Consider the following 14,363-nt stretch of genomic DNA (forward strand, 5'->3'; position numbering starts at 1 on the left):
TGGGAGCGAGAAATAGTATTTTTCTCACTCGATGATACTATCGTCGTTTCTTTACCAAAGCTCAGGAGCGCTAGCCACGCACATCCTCACAGCATGAAGTCGCGACGAGAAGTCCGAAATTCCACCGTTGCTCTCTGCGGCGAGACTTTTTAACGGAGAGATGGGCTTGCATTCGCACCTCGAACTTGGGAACCATAGGAAACCAACTTCAGCCGACCACCATTGCGGCGACGGTGGGGTTCGAACCCGGGACCTCGCGATGTGAGTCCGTCACTATGACCACTGAGGGCCGTATACATATCGGGATACAAAATTTAAATTTCAATATAGTCCCCCACGAGCAAAGTGATTTTTCTGAGTCCCCGTACCGTGCGAGACATGTTTAATTTCGAAAATTTTAACCAGATCTCATTTTTATGAGGCACATTCTACACTCGAGGCCCTCAAGCCGTACCCGGGTGGGCCCAAGACGGCACTACTACTGCTTAATCGTACATGCACCTGGTACACATTCCTCTACAAAATTTCTAAGGAATTGGTACATGCCGGAATATGCGTGCACGTGTTGTGAGCCTAATCGTGAAGTTTGTTTCTGTGTAATGCTTGTTATGTGTGGTGATCGATAGAATATTATTATAACGTTTAAGAGAATTATTCAGATGACATTGGAAAAATATTTGAAAAAAATAATGTTAAGATCATCAAGATAATTTTTATCATCAAAAAAAGGGTAGAATTAAATGTGACATCATTCGTAGGAGTCTAGAAAACAAAATGGATGTGGCATGGATTTCAATCTTTTCTATAAAAAGAAACATCGTTTGATGGTTATGAAACAAGTGACAAAACATTCAAGATTGAAATATACACTATAGGATTATTTAAGATCATTTATAATGTTTCAAAATATTTCTGTATTTAAGAGTGCGTGAATCTTTCCTTTAATGATCAATATCTATCAGAGGTGTATTAAAGTCGGTTGATGGCAGGGTCGTAACTAGGTCGGGGGAACCGGGGTACTGCCCGGAGTCTCGAGCCGAATGGGAGACTTCAACAAAATTTACACTTATTTTGAATAATAACTACCTTTTCAAGAAGGAGGCGCCCCTTAAGGAAAAATCTGCCCCAGGGCCCCGAAAAGGCACCCTACGCCCCTGCATGTGAGTGACCTAGAGATTGTGATTATGGGAGTGACTTAAAAGAGTATATAATTATGTGAGTGACCGAATTTGCATAATTTTCCTCTTTTAAGGGACACCCAAGAAAATATCGGCCCCGGAGCCTCGAGAAGGCATGCTACGGCCCTGGGCCCCGGCGCAGAAGAAAATATCGGGCCCCCTTAAATTATAAAAAAAATGAAGTAAATTTGGGTTTTTTGGGAGCCTTTTAGAAGTCGAGGCTCAGGGCGCGCCCTGTGCGCTCGCTGTTAAAAACCAGCTGTAGTAATTGTGATTTTATGTGTTGGCGATTTCAGGATTCACGAGAAGAGCAACCCCAATATTGACACTAGAAATCTAACGTAAGTTCATATAACGTCTAAAACGATTTTTTTTTTCAAATATCAATATGCTGTATTACCTAAAATTAGTTAAACATGTATCAACATTAAACATAATAATATATATAAGAGATTTAATAACATTTTCAATTAAACTTTCTGAGAATCTCTGTCGATTTTAAGCTCTGATTGCCATTTAAATTCCAATGCATTTAAATCCTAACATTTCAGAAATATAATATTTAATATTAAAAATCACCCACAGTTTTTTTCTCAATCTGTCAAAATCTGTAGAGTTTACTTTTTCTTTCGGGAAAAGAAGAGCCTTTTCGCATTTATCTAACTTTGACAAAAGATCTAGAAATTTCCAACGTCATCCTAATGAGATGATTCCACAGCAATATTATGAGATGCATTCACTGCATTTTAGACTTTTAATGGTCTACGACTCTACGTTATAATAATATATAGTCCGATTCGCAATAATTTTTTTTTTAGTAACAGCCACTTCGTATTTTCAGCGTAACACCCAAGCTTACGAATTTCATACGTTAGGTTGAAAAAAAATTTTCCATTAAATTAAAAAAATTTTTCTCAAAACTCAACATTTCTGGGATAAGCAACTAAGAAAAACTTTCCGATTGTAAAGCAAAATAATACCGTATGGAAAGAGCTTTTGATGATTATTTTTTTAAAGTAATTACCGTATTTTAACGTGTATAAAGAACCTTTTTTTGCCAAAAATTGTATCCCAAAAATAGGAGGAGTTTCTTATACATGGGTAGTATTATAGATACAGCAGCATACCTTTTCAACCTTTTTTTTCCGAATTTTAAGACAAAAAAAATCAGGGGGGGGGGGTTCTTATACATGTTAAAATACGATAATTCTGTTGCCGTTGTTACCAATGATGATTCTAAAATGTTTTAACTTCTCAATGCATCGTGTACTTGATCGAAAATCAATTATTTTTTTAACTCAGTTGGCATCAAAAAAATTTCAATTATTGTTTTGGGCCCCAAGTCTCTCTAGAATTGTAATAAATTTTAAATAAAGGACAGCAAATCACCATGATGAATTTCTAGAGTGCAAAAAAATAAAAACTCGTGCATTAAAGCGACGAAGGGACTAAGTAAGCAGAATTGGAAATTCATGGATTTCCATGATACTACGTTCGAGATATTCCAAATATCTCGTGTAAATGATTAAAAGAGTTATTGAAATGATCTTTTTTTTAAATATTTTAACTAATCTTCATATTAGTTTTCAGTTTTATGTCAAGAGGTAATTTTACTACTGAAAAATAAACCGAAAATTAGTTTTAAGGAGGTTAACGTGAATCCTTCCGTTTACAGCGGCAAACCGGTTTCTAAAATTTCCAGCTAAAATTTCGTGGAATACCATTAATTCCTTTTATTATCAGCATTCTAAAGTTTTCTGTAGAAAATTATTATTATGTTTTTGAGGTTGAGCACAATTACGTGGTGTAATCACTGTGTCCTCAGGTATCACAGATTCCGAGAACTTTTTTGTTTGAAATGGACAAATGCCTGTCAAGTATACTCGAGTGCTGTGCATTTATTGCATTTAAACATATTGGAGAACAAATTAGTACGCATTTTTCAAATATATATATTTTTGAATACTCGTGTTTAAATTTCTGGAAGTGGAAAAACAGCTTCTCTTATAGCTACCATGATGATAGCGCCATTCAACCGAGTGATACTCATACTAGGTAGAGCATCAACGGGGTATTTTGAAGTAGGGTGTTTTGAAGCTTTAAGAATGCCGAATAAACTATACAAAATAAACAAAACAAGAAAAAACCACATATACAACACGAACAAGACAAAATTGCCAATGTCAGATGAAAAAATACAAACTAAACCAAACACAAATACGTAAACAGGAACAAATTTTTCTGAATTAATATAATAAATTAATTCATAACTACTTCATGATTATATTATAATTATGAAGTGGTGGGTAAATTATATTGCTCCTCCTAAATGATAAAATAGGAGTCTACGTCAGGGATCTTTGCAGATATTGCAGGCCAAAAAAAAATTCCATGAAGTTCGAAAGCCAAGTAGTCATACTGCGATACTTGCGTAGATTTACATAGTGGCGTCATAATGGGTGTAAATATTTTCCCCCATTAAATATGAATCTTCATTAATTCTGAAAATATTTCTCTAGAATTACTTTCATTTTTATTATGAGTTTTCATGAGAATTTCAAAATGTTTTGTTCACCTAGTCTAAAATTATTTTTTTCAATGATTGTAAAATCATTTCTCTCATTCATTTTAAAATTTATTTTTTCCAATATTTTTTAATGTTTTCAATTACAAATTAATCAATTCTTTCAATAATTCTGAAATTATTTAATTATTTCATTAGCTTTGAAGTTATTTTTCTCATTAGCCGTAAAATATTTTTTGAAAGTGAATTCGAAAATTACCGATTCCGGAATACAGTTTTTTCATTGAGGTTTTTTTTTTCTTTTCTTTTCAGCATTCTGCAACCCTGTAAGATTTTTCATCAGCGGGCAAGTGCAAAACGTTTCGGGGCTCACATGTGGCCCGCGGGTCATGCATTGAATACCCCTGGTACACGTCTTCTACTGAAATTGATAAATTGAAGAATTTTTTTCAATGCTAAGTATGTGGGCATGTCCTCTATTTCCAGTGGTAATCAATTATACAATTTTGGCTCTAAATAATGAGAATGTTCATGAAAAGTTTCTTTCCTAAAAGTAGGGATACGATAAATTATAAAATCTCTTTTCTTGGATATGTTATCCTTTAAATGGCGAAGCCTTTATTACGGTTCAAGGAAAATATAATACGGAAAAGAGAGCACCATGACGGAAAGGAAGTTAAGATTCCAAAAAATTATAGACGGAATAGATAAGTCTTTGCTCCTACTAGATGACAAAATAAGACTGTACGTCGTCAATTGAAATTAATAAATTGAATAATGCTTTTTTTTAAGTGCTACGTATGGGACATGTCCGGTATTTCCAGTGGTAATGAATTAATTGTACAATTTCAGCGCTAAAAAAGGAAAATGTTTACGAAAAATTTCCTTCCCAAAAGTAGGAATTCGATAAATTATCTGAGATCTTCTCACTCTCGGATATAATTACTATCTCTTAAATTTCGTAGGACTTTATTACGGTTCAGGAAAAGTATAATAAGTAAAAAGAGTATTATGACGCAAAGGAAGTAGATAAAAATTTCTAAAAACTATAGAAGAACAAAACTGACGCGACTTAAAATTTTGAGCAATATTTTTTCGAATTGAAAATAAAGGCTGTAAATTAGTTTATAATCGTAACATAATCCATTACATGAAAACTTCCAGTTTTGTGGGGAAAACGCACTGAGATATCCATAAATATATGGTATAAAAATTATCTTATTTGCATTCTATGAAGTTTTCTTGCAGTAGCGATACTTTACAAATATTATAATAAACACTGTATAAATCAGTGATTTTTTTCAATGTATTTAATATATATTTTATCGGTAAAAAACGTGTTCAACACAGACACAACACAAAAGTCTCAATGTTAGATACAAAATACAAACTAAAGAAAAACATATATGATACGAATAACGAAAGCAAATTTTTCCGAATTAATATATGGTTATGAAATTTTGGTTACATTTTTACTTCTCTTAAATGATAAAATAAGAGTCTGCGTCATCTACTGGAATTAATGTTTTTTTAATGCCACGTATGTGGGCATGTGCTGTATTTCCAGTGGTAATAAATTAAACAATTTCGGCGCTAAATAACAAAAATTAAAAAAAGTTTCTTTCCTAAAAGTAGGAATATGATAAATTATATGAAGTCTTCTCTTGGATACATTATTCCTTTAAATTGCATACGCTTTATTACTACTCAAGGAAAGTATAATACAAAGAAAAGTGCATCAAGACGCAAAGGAATCACGCTAAAATTTCTAAAAATTGTGGAAGAATAAAACTGACACGACTCAAAAATTTTGAATATTTTCTTTTTGAATTGAAAATAAAAGACTGAGATTAATTTCATAATCCATTATATGAAAACTTCTAGTAAGGAGAGAGAGAGATAGAGAAGAAAAAGACATTGATATCCGATAAATATCGTATAAAAATCATCTTAGTTTCATTATAAGAGGTTTCCTTGCAGTAGAAATTCTTTACAAATATTTTATGGTTTTTATAAATCGATGATGTTTTTTTAATATATCTATTACGTGTTTTATTGGTGAAAAAAAAAATATCAAACACACACACGACAAAATTCTTAATGTCAAATAAAAATACAAACTAAAAAAAAAACCATTCACAAATACGCAAACAAGAGCAAATTTTTCTGGATTAATATATAATTATGAAGTGGCAAAGCTTCACTCATAAATTTTTGTTCCTCCTAAATCACAAAATAAGAGTGTACGTCGTCTATTGGAACTGATACATTGAATAACGCTTTTTTTAAAATGCCGCGTGTATGGGCACGTCCTATAAAATGTTAACATATAATATCTCTTAAATTTTATAAGCCTTTATTATGGTTCAGGAAAAGTATAATAAGTAAAAAAGAGTATTATATGACGCAAAGGAAGTAGGTAAAAATTTCTAAAAACTGTAGAAGAATAAAACTGGCACGACTTAAAATTTTGAGGAATATTTTTTTGAATTGAAAATAAAAGACTGTAAATTAGTTTATACTCTTGACATAATTCATTACATGAGATAGAAAGAGAGAAGAAACACTGATATCCATAAATATATCGTATAAAAATTATCTTACTTGCATTCTATAGCAGCAGTGATTCTTCACAAGTTTTATGGTTGGTATAAATCGGCAAAAATATATATATTTTTTAAATAATTATTATGTATTTTATTGGTGATTCCGCTATACTCGATGTCAAAAGATGAAGACTGCGAGAGGCTGACGTTGATGCTTCTGCCGCTGTGACATGGGTGATGACATCTTCCGCTTGGAGGTGAACTCTCTGCAAAGAACGGCGCGAAACTTCAACTCCCCCTCCTCGATATCAAAATAAGGTGCGTGGGGTGCACAATTATTATTACAATGATAAAATGCTAAACAATTATTATTAACAACACTCAATTTGTAGTGTAATCTGAGTATTTACCACTTCTTGGATTCCAACATTTTTTTTAGTGTGTCTGGGTTTTATACACAGTGGGAATTTTATTTTTCTCTTCCCAACAATGACGTCCAATACCAAAACCGTCCGTCATTGGCTAATTTCTGTGCTGTTTTTCTCTCGGTTCTACAATTGGCCAGAGGGATTGTCTATTATATAATGTTATTTTGTTTGATAAATGGAAATTTATCTTCTCTTTTTTAGCGTTATTTTTATGTCGATTTTGTAAAAGAAGCAAAAAAATATATATTAAGATGAAAAAATTTTCTCTTATTTATTTATTTTTTTTGGATATGATTTATATCTGACGATGCAATTACAAGTATTTTTCTGTACATGAGAAATAAGATATGCTACAGAAAATGTGATAAATCCGGTTAATAACTGGTTACTATGCATAATCGCCGAGCATTTTGGTAAGTTTGATAAATTTCCCTTAATTTATCACTCGCACTGGCACCTATGCATAGTAACCAAGCGTCGTTGGTGAATTTAATAAGTACTAAAAAATATTACTTTTACCGGTGATTATGCATAATACTCAAGCGTCACGTAGTTGGTAAACATGATAAATCGTACTATATTGATATGCATGTTAATTCATACATGTGTTGTATCATTATATCGTGGTACGATCTTAAAATTTATCATTTTATCGGGGTCTGACTATAAATAGGCCTATTCATCCTACATACTAGGCTCATTTAGATTTTTTTTCATATTAATCAAATTCACCAATTACACTAGGGTGTTATGCATAATCACAGATAAAGGCGACACATTTAAAGTAGACCTATTTATAAAATTTACCAACGGCTCGGGTATTATGAATAATCTCAGGTAAAAACGATTAATTTATCAAACTTACCTAGGGGGTAGGTGAGTATGAATGATAGCCGACTTATCACCTTTACGATAACATATATATATATATATATATTTTACCATCATTTTTCTTATTTGAAGGGTATAAAATTTTATAAACCAAAGAAAAATTAGGATAATTGAATAGTTAAATAATATAGTTTTTAATATAATAGTAATAATTTCGAAGAAAAAGAAATTTATGCTATTTTATGGACAAAAATTAATCGATTCAATATGCCGATCAAAAACGGATAAATCAGCGTACTCGTTAGCGTAGAGGATGAAACCAATTTATTTTGGACACCGTGTGAAACTTGAATGTGCATTAATGGTGAACATTAATCCGTTTCAACTAATTAATTTGTGGGTCAGTGTGGATGAAATATTGGGGCTAATAACTGAAATTGACATAAGGGGGTTTGGCGCATGCAAATTTTCTAAAATGACACATTTTCGAATTTTTAAATCTTTAAATACTACAAAATTTTCTGCGTCTGTGTTCGAATTTTTTTTCAACCTGCAACAAGAAATATTTTTGAGATATTTTAATATAAACTGCTGACAAGAATTATAAATGCTAACATTTTTCATTAAAATGCTCTTTTCTGAAAACTGAGTTTTTATGTCAGATAAGGAACAGTTTTTCAAACATCACTTGTTCAAATGTCTTGAAGCTTTGAGTGTGCACACTGAAGTGTTACGTTCTTTAATGATAGAATTTCTTATTAAAATGATTTAAAGAAATTTTATGGCGCAAAGTAGGGATAACTTTCAGAGTTTCAGTGATTTTTGAAAAAGCTGCATGTTGTTGAAGAAAAAATAAGTCCAACAATTAAATTCCCAATTCCTTTTCTTAAATTATATAAAAATGTACATAGGATTTGGGGAAAAAAATTGAGTGCCTAAATTGAAAAGAAAATTTTTAAATGCTCCTAAAAGAAGATTTTTCCTATAGGAAAGCATGGGAAGCCAAGATCGTGCACCAACCCCCTTCCCCCTAAACACTTATTACTCATAAAAAAAATTGAAATAATTTACATATGGGCAAATTTGAGCTATTTTTCTAGTTGATTTATTTTATTTAGAATAATTATTTCAGTAGACACTTTAAAATAAATTTAAATAAGATTCACTTTTCCCTATGCACACACTTTAAAGTTACGATTATCATAATTGATGGGTAAATAATTTTTTTTTTATGTAATGTATTCATGAATAATTGTGGGATGGAGCTCAAAGGGGCAGCATAAGCTCAAATGTCTGTAGCTATACTGCTGGATATTTATTTCTGTCAAAGGCAATGCGAACTTCCTTCATTTCTGGAGAAAAATAATACATAACCAAAACTGAATTAAAATGATATAAAATACAATATTATGCACACGCAAGTTGGATACTTTCAATTATTAATACGAGGATAAAAGAGTAGATGTGTTTATACGTTTTATTTTATCTATGTAACTGACGCTACAACTTAACCGCACATGCACCACGTACACATTCCGCTGCGGAATTTCTAGTGAATTGGTACATGTCGAAATGTGTGTTGTGAGTGTGTGTATGTGTGAGAACCTAATGTATTTACGTTGTCAAAGTTGTTCTTGTTTGTTATTCTTGTTAATGCTGCCATCTGTGTTGGACATTTTGAAGCTGAGACTTTTTCAAATAAGAGACCGGCTCGCATTCGCACTTCGAAAACCGCAGAAAACCAACTTCAGCCGACCACCACTGTGCAGCCAACAGGATTCGAAGCTGCATCCTCACTCACGTAATTGCAAGTAAAAGTATTTATATCAATGCTCTATTGCTTTCAACCCTCTGTGACCCGACGTATGTTTGAATATACATCACAAATACGTGGTCAAGAAAAAAAAAACACTTCATCATACTATATATATATATATATATATATATATATATATATAATTTCTTTTCTTCATTTTTTTAGGAAGTATATCTTTTAGTGTCATTCCAGTACAAAATACGTTTATGTAAGTACAATACACTTTAATTTCATAGAAAAAGTCGTTCCCTTGATGGTGTCATGTTTTGAGAGCTGCTGAAATTTTACGCGCGCGTGTGTTCAGAGGTTTATAAATCTCCATCAAATTTAGGGGATTTAAAATTATATTCAAAGTGATTCGACTTAACCAATTAAGATTTCATCATTTTGTAGATAACAATAAAATAAAATGGAAACTGCATATTTTACACTTAATTGACCATTCAAACTAAAATCCACTGTGATTAATTAAATTTCTGTATTGATTGATGTATAATTTCAATTGAAAATGTTCTAACAGCACCTATTTACAGCCCTGTGTGTAAAAAAAAAAGAAAAAAATCAATACGTTTTTATGGAAATGAGTCATAGAGAGGGGTTAAACAATTTAATAATTTTTACTTTTACTTACATGTCTTAAAGAAAATAAAATGAAAATTTTCATTTAAAAAAAAGCATAAATTTTACTTTTGTTAACTGAAATGTCATTAGAATTAGAGAAAATCCATATTTTTTTGAAAAATGAATTAAACATATTTATTATATGCAGTATAATGAATTCATTGAAGTAATTATTTGGGTATACTCATTTCTGTGATATGCAATAACTTACTGAACTCAATTTCGTTTACGAAAAAAGTTATATTTGGCGTAGAGATTAAATTATCGATTTGTAATACCAGATGAAAAAGGTACTTTTGTGTATTCGTTTCTTATACATTTTTTTTTCAATGAGCAATTTTTTATTTGCATATTTACATGCTGTCATCAATATAAGAAACATAACTGATTCCCCGTTTTCCCTCCCTTCATGCTGATTTTTTGTTAATGGAACTACATATATGTTTATTTTCGAAGAACATGCAGCATTGGAAAATTCATTCTTATCAATATTTCGATTCTAGACGAGAAACTTTTTAATATAAGCTATCTTATTCTTACAAACTCGAAGAATCTATTTGAAGTTTGATTATACAAATACGATATTTCGTTTATGCAAATCGACTAAAAGGGTAATAATAATAATAATAATAAAACATACAAAGAAGATGGATAACATACATATGTATACGCGTCTCTCTGTACAAAAATATATTTTTTTCAGGTCTGCTTCATGATTATATTTGCTGGAAACTTTTTTACTTTTTTTTCTCTTGATGAACACATCAATGAACTGGAATTCTCCGAAAATATTTGAAAATCAAGCTTTGAGTGAACCAAATTTAAATATAGACATGGAAGTAGTGAGTTATAAAATATGACTTTTCCTTTTTTTTTTTTGAAGTACGAAGTGTATGTATGGTACTGACTAAATGGGTGTTAGTACTGAAGAAAATTTATAGAGAGGTAAGATTATCATTCCTTGAGTCAATAGTGTGTGTATTGTATGTTTGCAAATGCATATTTTTGTGGCATATATGTTTGTATTATATGCATATATGTTTGTACTAGCTGTTACCCGTGGCTTTGCTCGCGAGGATTTAGTAATCTGGAAATTGCTCGGCGATGATTCTCCCATATGACATTTGAAAAAAATGAAGAACCCCCCCCCCCCCACCTCCTTAGTGGGTATCGACATTATAAAATATATTTCTGGCCAAATTTTATATTTTATAGCTTCAGCGATATCTGTTCGGCCATGATTGCCTCATATAACCGTTGAAATGCCTTATAACCCCCCCCCCCCCCACAGAGGTTAATGAGCCTTTAGATTATGAAATAAAACTACTGACCAAATTTCATATTTATAGCTTCAGCGGTTTCGACTTGGCGATCACGAGTCAGTCAATCAGGACATGTTATTTTATATGTATAGATTATACATGAACATATGTTTGTATTAAATATGTATACATATGTGTTTGTATATTGTATACATGTTTGAATATGTACATATCTTTCATATCTTTGTGTAATAAAAAAAAAGAATATATTATTTTCCTCGGTATTACTGATTCGACGTGGCAGTAATATTTATCGGATTTTGTTAGTAGGAAAATCTTTTTTTAAATTTCTATCGTTATGTTATTCATGTAAATTAGGGTTCGTCTAACTGTGATGTGAGGCGCACGTGCAGGTAACCCCTTTCGACGTAATACCTACATAACATGAAAATTTATGTATTTGAGATTTTCACTTCAAACTATGAAAGCCAAATGGCAGCACCATTGGAACATGAAACACGCTTAACTCTTACAACGTGAATACGTTAGGGTCTCACATATATTTAAGCATTCCCTATTTGTTAGATATCATCTAGAGCAGTGTTTCCCAAAGTGGGCAATATCGCCACCTCGTGGGCGATGGGAAAGTCCAGGGTGGCGGTAGAAGCTTTATTATATGATCCAATGGGTTGACTTGAGTTGGGAGGGGGGCGATGGGAAGAAAAAAATTTTGAAGAAGGGGATCATAGTTCTATATATAGGTCATAGATCATAGGTTTGGGAAACTATGATCTAGGTTCTGTACGAGGCACATATACGGTAGGGTTACCAGACATCCTTCCGTTTGATGTCATTTCAGGCGTCCCCCTATGATTTGGAAAATTCACCCTTTTGTCCTTTGCATCTTTTCAGGTTTCTGAAATTATTCTTTTTTCCCTGGGAATTTTTTTTTCACTCTCAAACGTATTACAAAAACTTCATTGATATGAGTGTTTTTGTTTGGTTTTTTCCCCCACTGCTTTACACGCTTTGACCAGTCACTGTCGAATTTCCCAAAATACCAGAACTAAGTTGCTTCCAAGCAGGGCAGATGCTATTCTCACCTGGAACAACTTGCCTTAAGGCAATACAGTGGAATCTGTGTACAACGATATTGTCCATAACGATAAACTCCCCCTACATTGATATTTTCTTTGGTCCCGGTGGAATTTCTATTCGATAGGAAATGGGGCAAATGATCGAACTATCTATAATGCTAACCTGTCTATAACAATATTTTTACCAGTATTGTTATAGACAGGTTTTACTGTTTATACGGAAGACAAAGTTCTTGGCCCAAGATAACCTCACCATGCTCTAGGCTAGTGATGGGTAAACTACGGCCCATGGGCCAAATGCGGCCCGTCGCAGAATCTATGGCTCACCACTTCTAAGCACAAAATTTCCAATTATGAATCAATGTCGGAATATGTCCGGTCCGTCAAAATTTTTTCTTTTTGTTCTTTTGGCCCGTTCCTAAAAAAGTTTGCCTATCACTGCCTCAGGCAAAGGACGCAAAGCAATAAAACCGACTAGTCAGTAGGCCAACAATTCTTTTTAAGTGAAAGGAGACAGATCACACAGTGCTTGCTATGTTTTTTTCTGTTTTTTTCTTTTTTTTTTTAGCGGTTCTGTTGTAATTAGAAAACATTATTATGACGGAGGTAGGTTTTTTTGTCAGTATAGTGGCACTATCTGTTGAGATTGTGTCGTCGTTACAGAAAATAGTGGAATTAGATTATCGTAAGACAATCGAATAAATTGAGGCCTGGAATAATTTTCCCAGTGGCCAATACCTACACGGATAGGAAACTCAAGCGACGTAAATAATCAGTAATATTACGGTAATTAGTACCCCCTGGAGAGAGAAATAACTGACTTAGAGATAAGAGGGCGGAATGGAAGTGAAAGTTATCATCAATCACAATTAGACCGTCCTAAAAGGTACGAAAAACCTCGCCCATCCGGCAGGAAATAACTTCACGTTGCGTTTCTTACGTATGCAACGTATATTACGTATAAAAGAAGTCGCGTGCAAAAAAATTAGCGAAATCGTGTGACTTTGCTATTTTATGTATAACTTCACAAATGTAGCTCACAAAAATTCTGTTTGAGGTTGTCATACCTAAAACAATCTGTGTCTGAATCAACTGATTTGCATATCAGCGTTTACTTTAATCGACACGTTCATAGGGATAGATTACAATTCAAGATTTTAGTTACTTTGTATACGATCAAACTCGGTTACAACTACGTTAAAGATCCCAGGAAATATTTTTGTTGTAGACATAGACCAAACATATATGTACAGGTTATACTGTATTATGTATACAGGGTGCCGAGCAAACAGTGGTATGGCATTTTACTGGCGATCCTAGAAGGTATACTTCCAGTTAGAAAGTTTCTAATTAACGTGTAATACTCAGATATGTCATTCATGTTTCAAAGGGGTTGTATAGTAATTAAAATAAAAATGTTAACATTTTATACGGACACCCTGTGCCCAAAAATCCAACTAGACAGTTGTTTCCCTGTCTCTCCTGATGCCAACAAAAAAAAATTCCACATTACTAAGAGCATATTCACTGAGATATTAGAATTCGAAAAATGGAAGAAATTTGGGGGGAAAAAACAGCGTTAAATGCGGGTAAAACGGTTTTTCCGTAGACGAGAGTTTAATAACATTTTTATCTATGAAAGCTTTGCAGGATCGGAAAAAAATGACAACTTATTAGGGTGACGAGACGACTTAACGATGTTTTACTGCATATATTATAAAGATACAAGCGAAAATTGGAACAAAGACAAGCTCTTGGCAGATGTTAATAAAGCCATCCAAAAACCGGTAAAACTCTAGCTGCCCACTGAAAGACGAAAGATAGTAAGCTGAAAACTGGAAACAAAAAAAAAATTGCTTCTTACATATTACTCAGAGCTAAAACAAAAAGTTTAGATTTCGTTGATTGTAATTTTTTCAATGTTGGCTATATTGGCTGTTATACTCTGGAAAAGGTCAGTAGACCACGAAATAATGAAAAGGGTGACCAAAATTTAGCCAGAAATTCTGAGAAATAGAAACTTTGCAAATGTTGCAAATGATATATATCTGAATCAAACT

The 14,363-nt window shown here is 32.6% G+C and overlaps 1 protein-coding gene across 1 annotated transcript in view; it reads right to left on the bottom strand.

Moving 5' to 3' along the window:
• Ilp7 (Insulin-like peptide 7) overlaps positions 1–6,673 on the bottom strand; it is a 20,070-nt gene extending 13,397 nt beyond the window's left edge. The window contains exon 1 of the mRNA XM_089243780.1: positions 6,307–6,673. Within this exon, the coding sequence (XP_089099906.1) occupies positions 6,307–6,312 (6 nt within the window). The 5' untranslated portion in view covers positions 6,313–6,673. The remainder of the gene's footprint in view (positions 1–6,306) is intronic.
• Between the last annotated feature and the right edge of the window lie 7,690 nt (positions 6,674–14,363).

Source organism: Pholcus phalangioides, unplaced genomic scaffold (assembly GCF_987345545.1).
Source record: "Pholcus phalangioides strain wild (caught in Gottingen) unplaced genomic scaffold, Ppha-v1.0 ptg000015l_1, whole genome shotgun sequence".
Lineage (NCBI taxonomy): Eukaryota > Metazoa > Arthropoda > Arachnida > Araneae > Pholcidae > Pholcus > Pholcus phalangioides.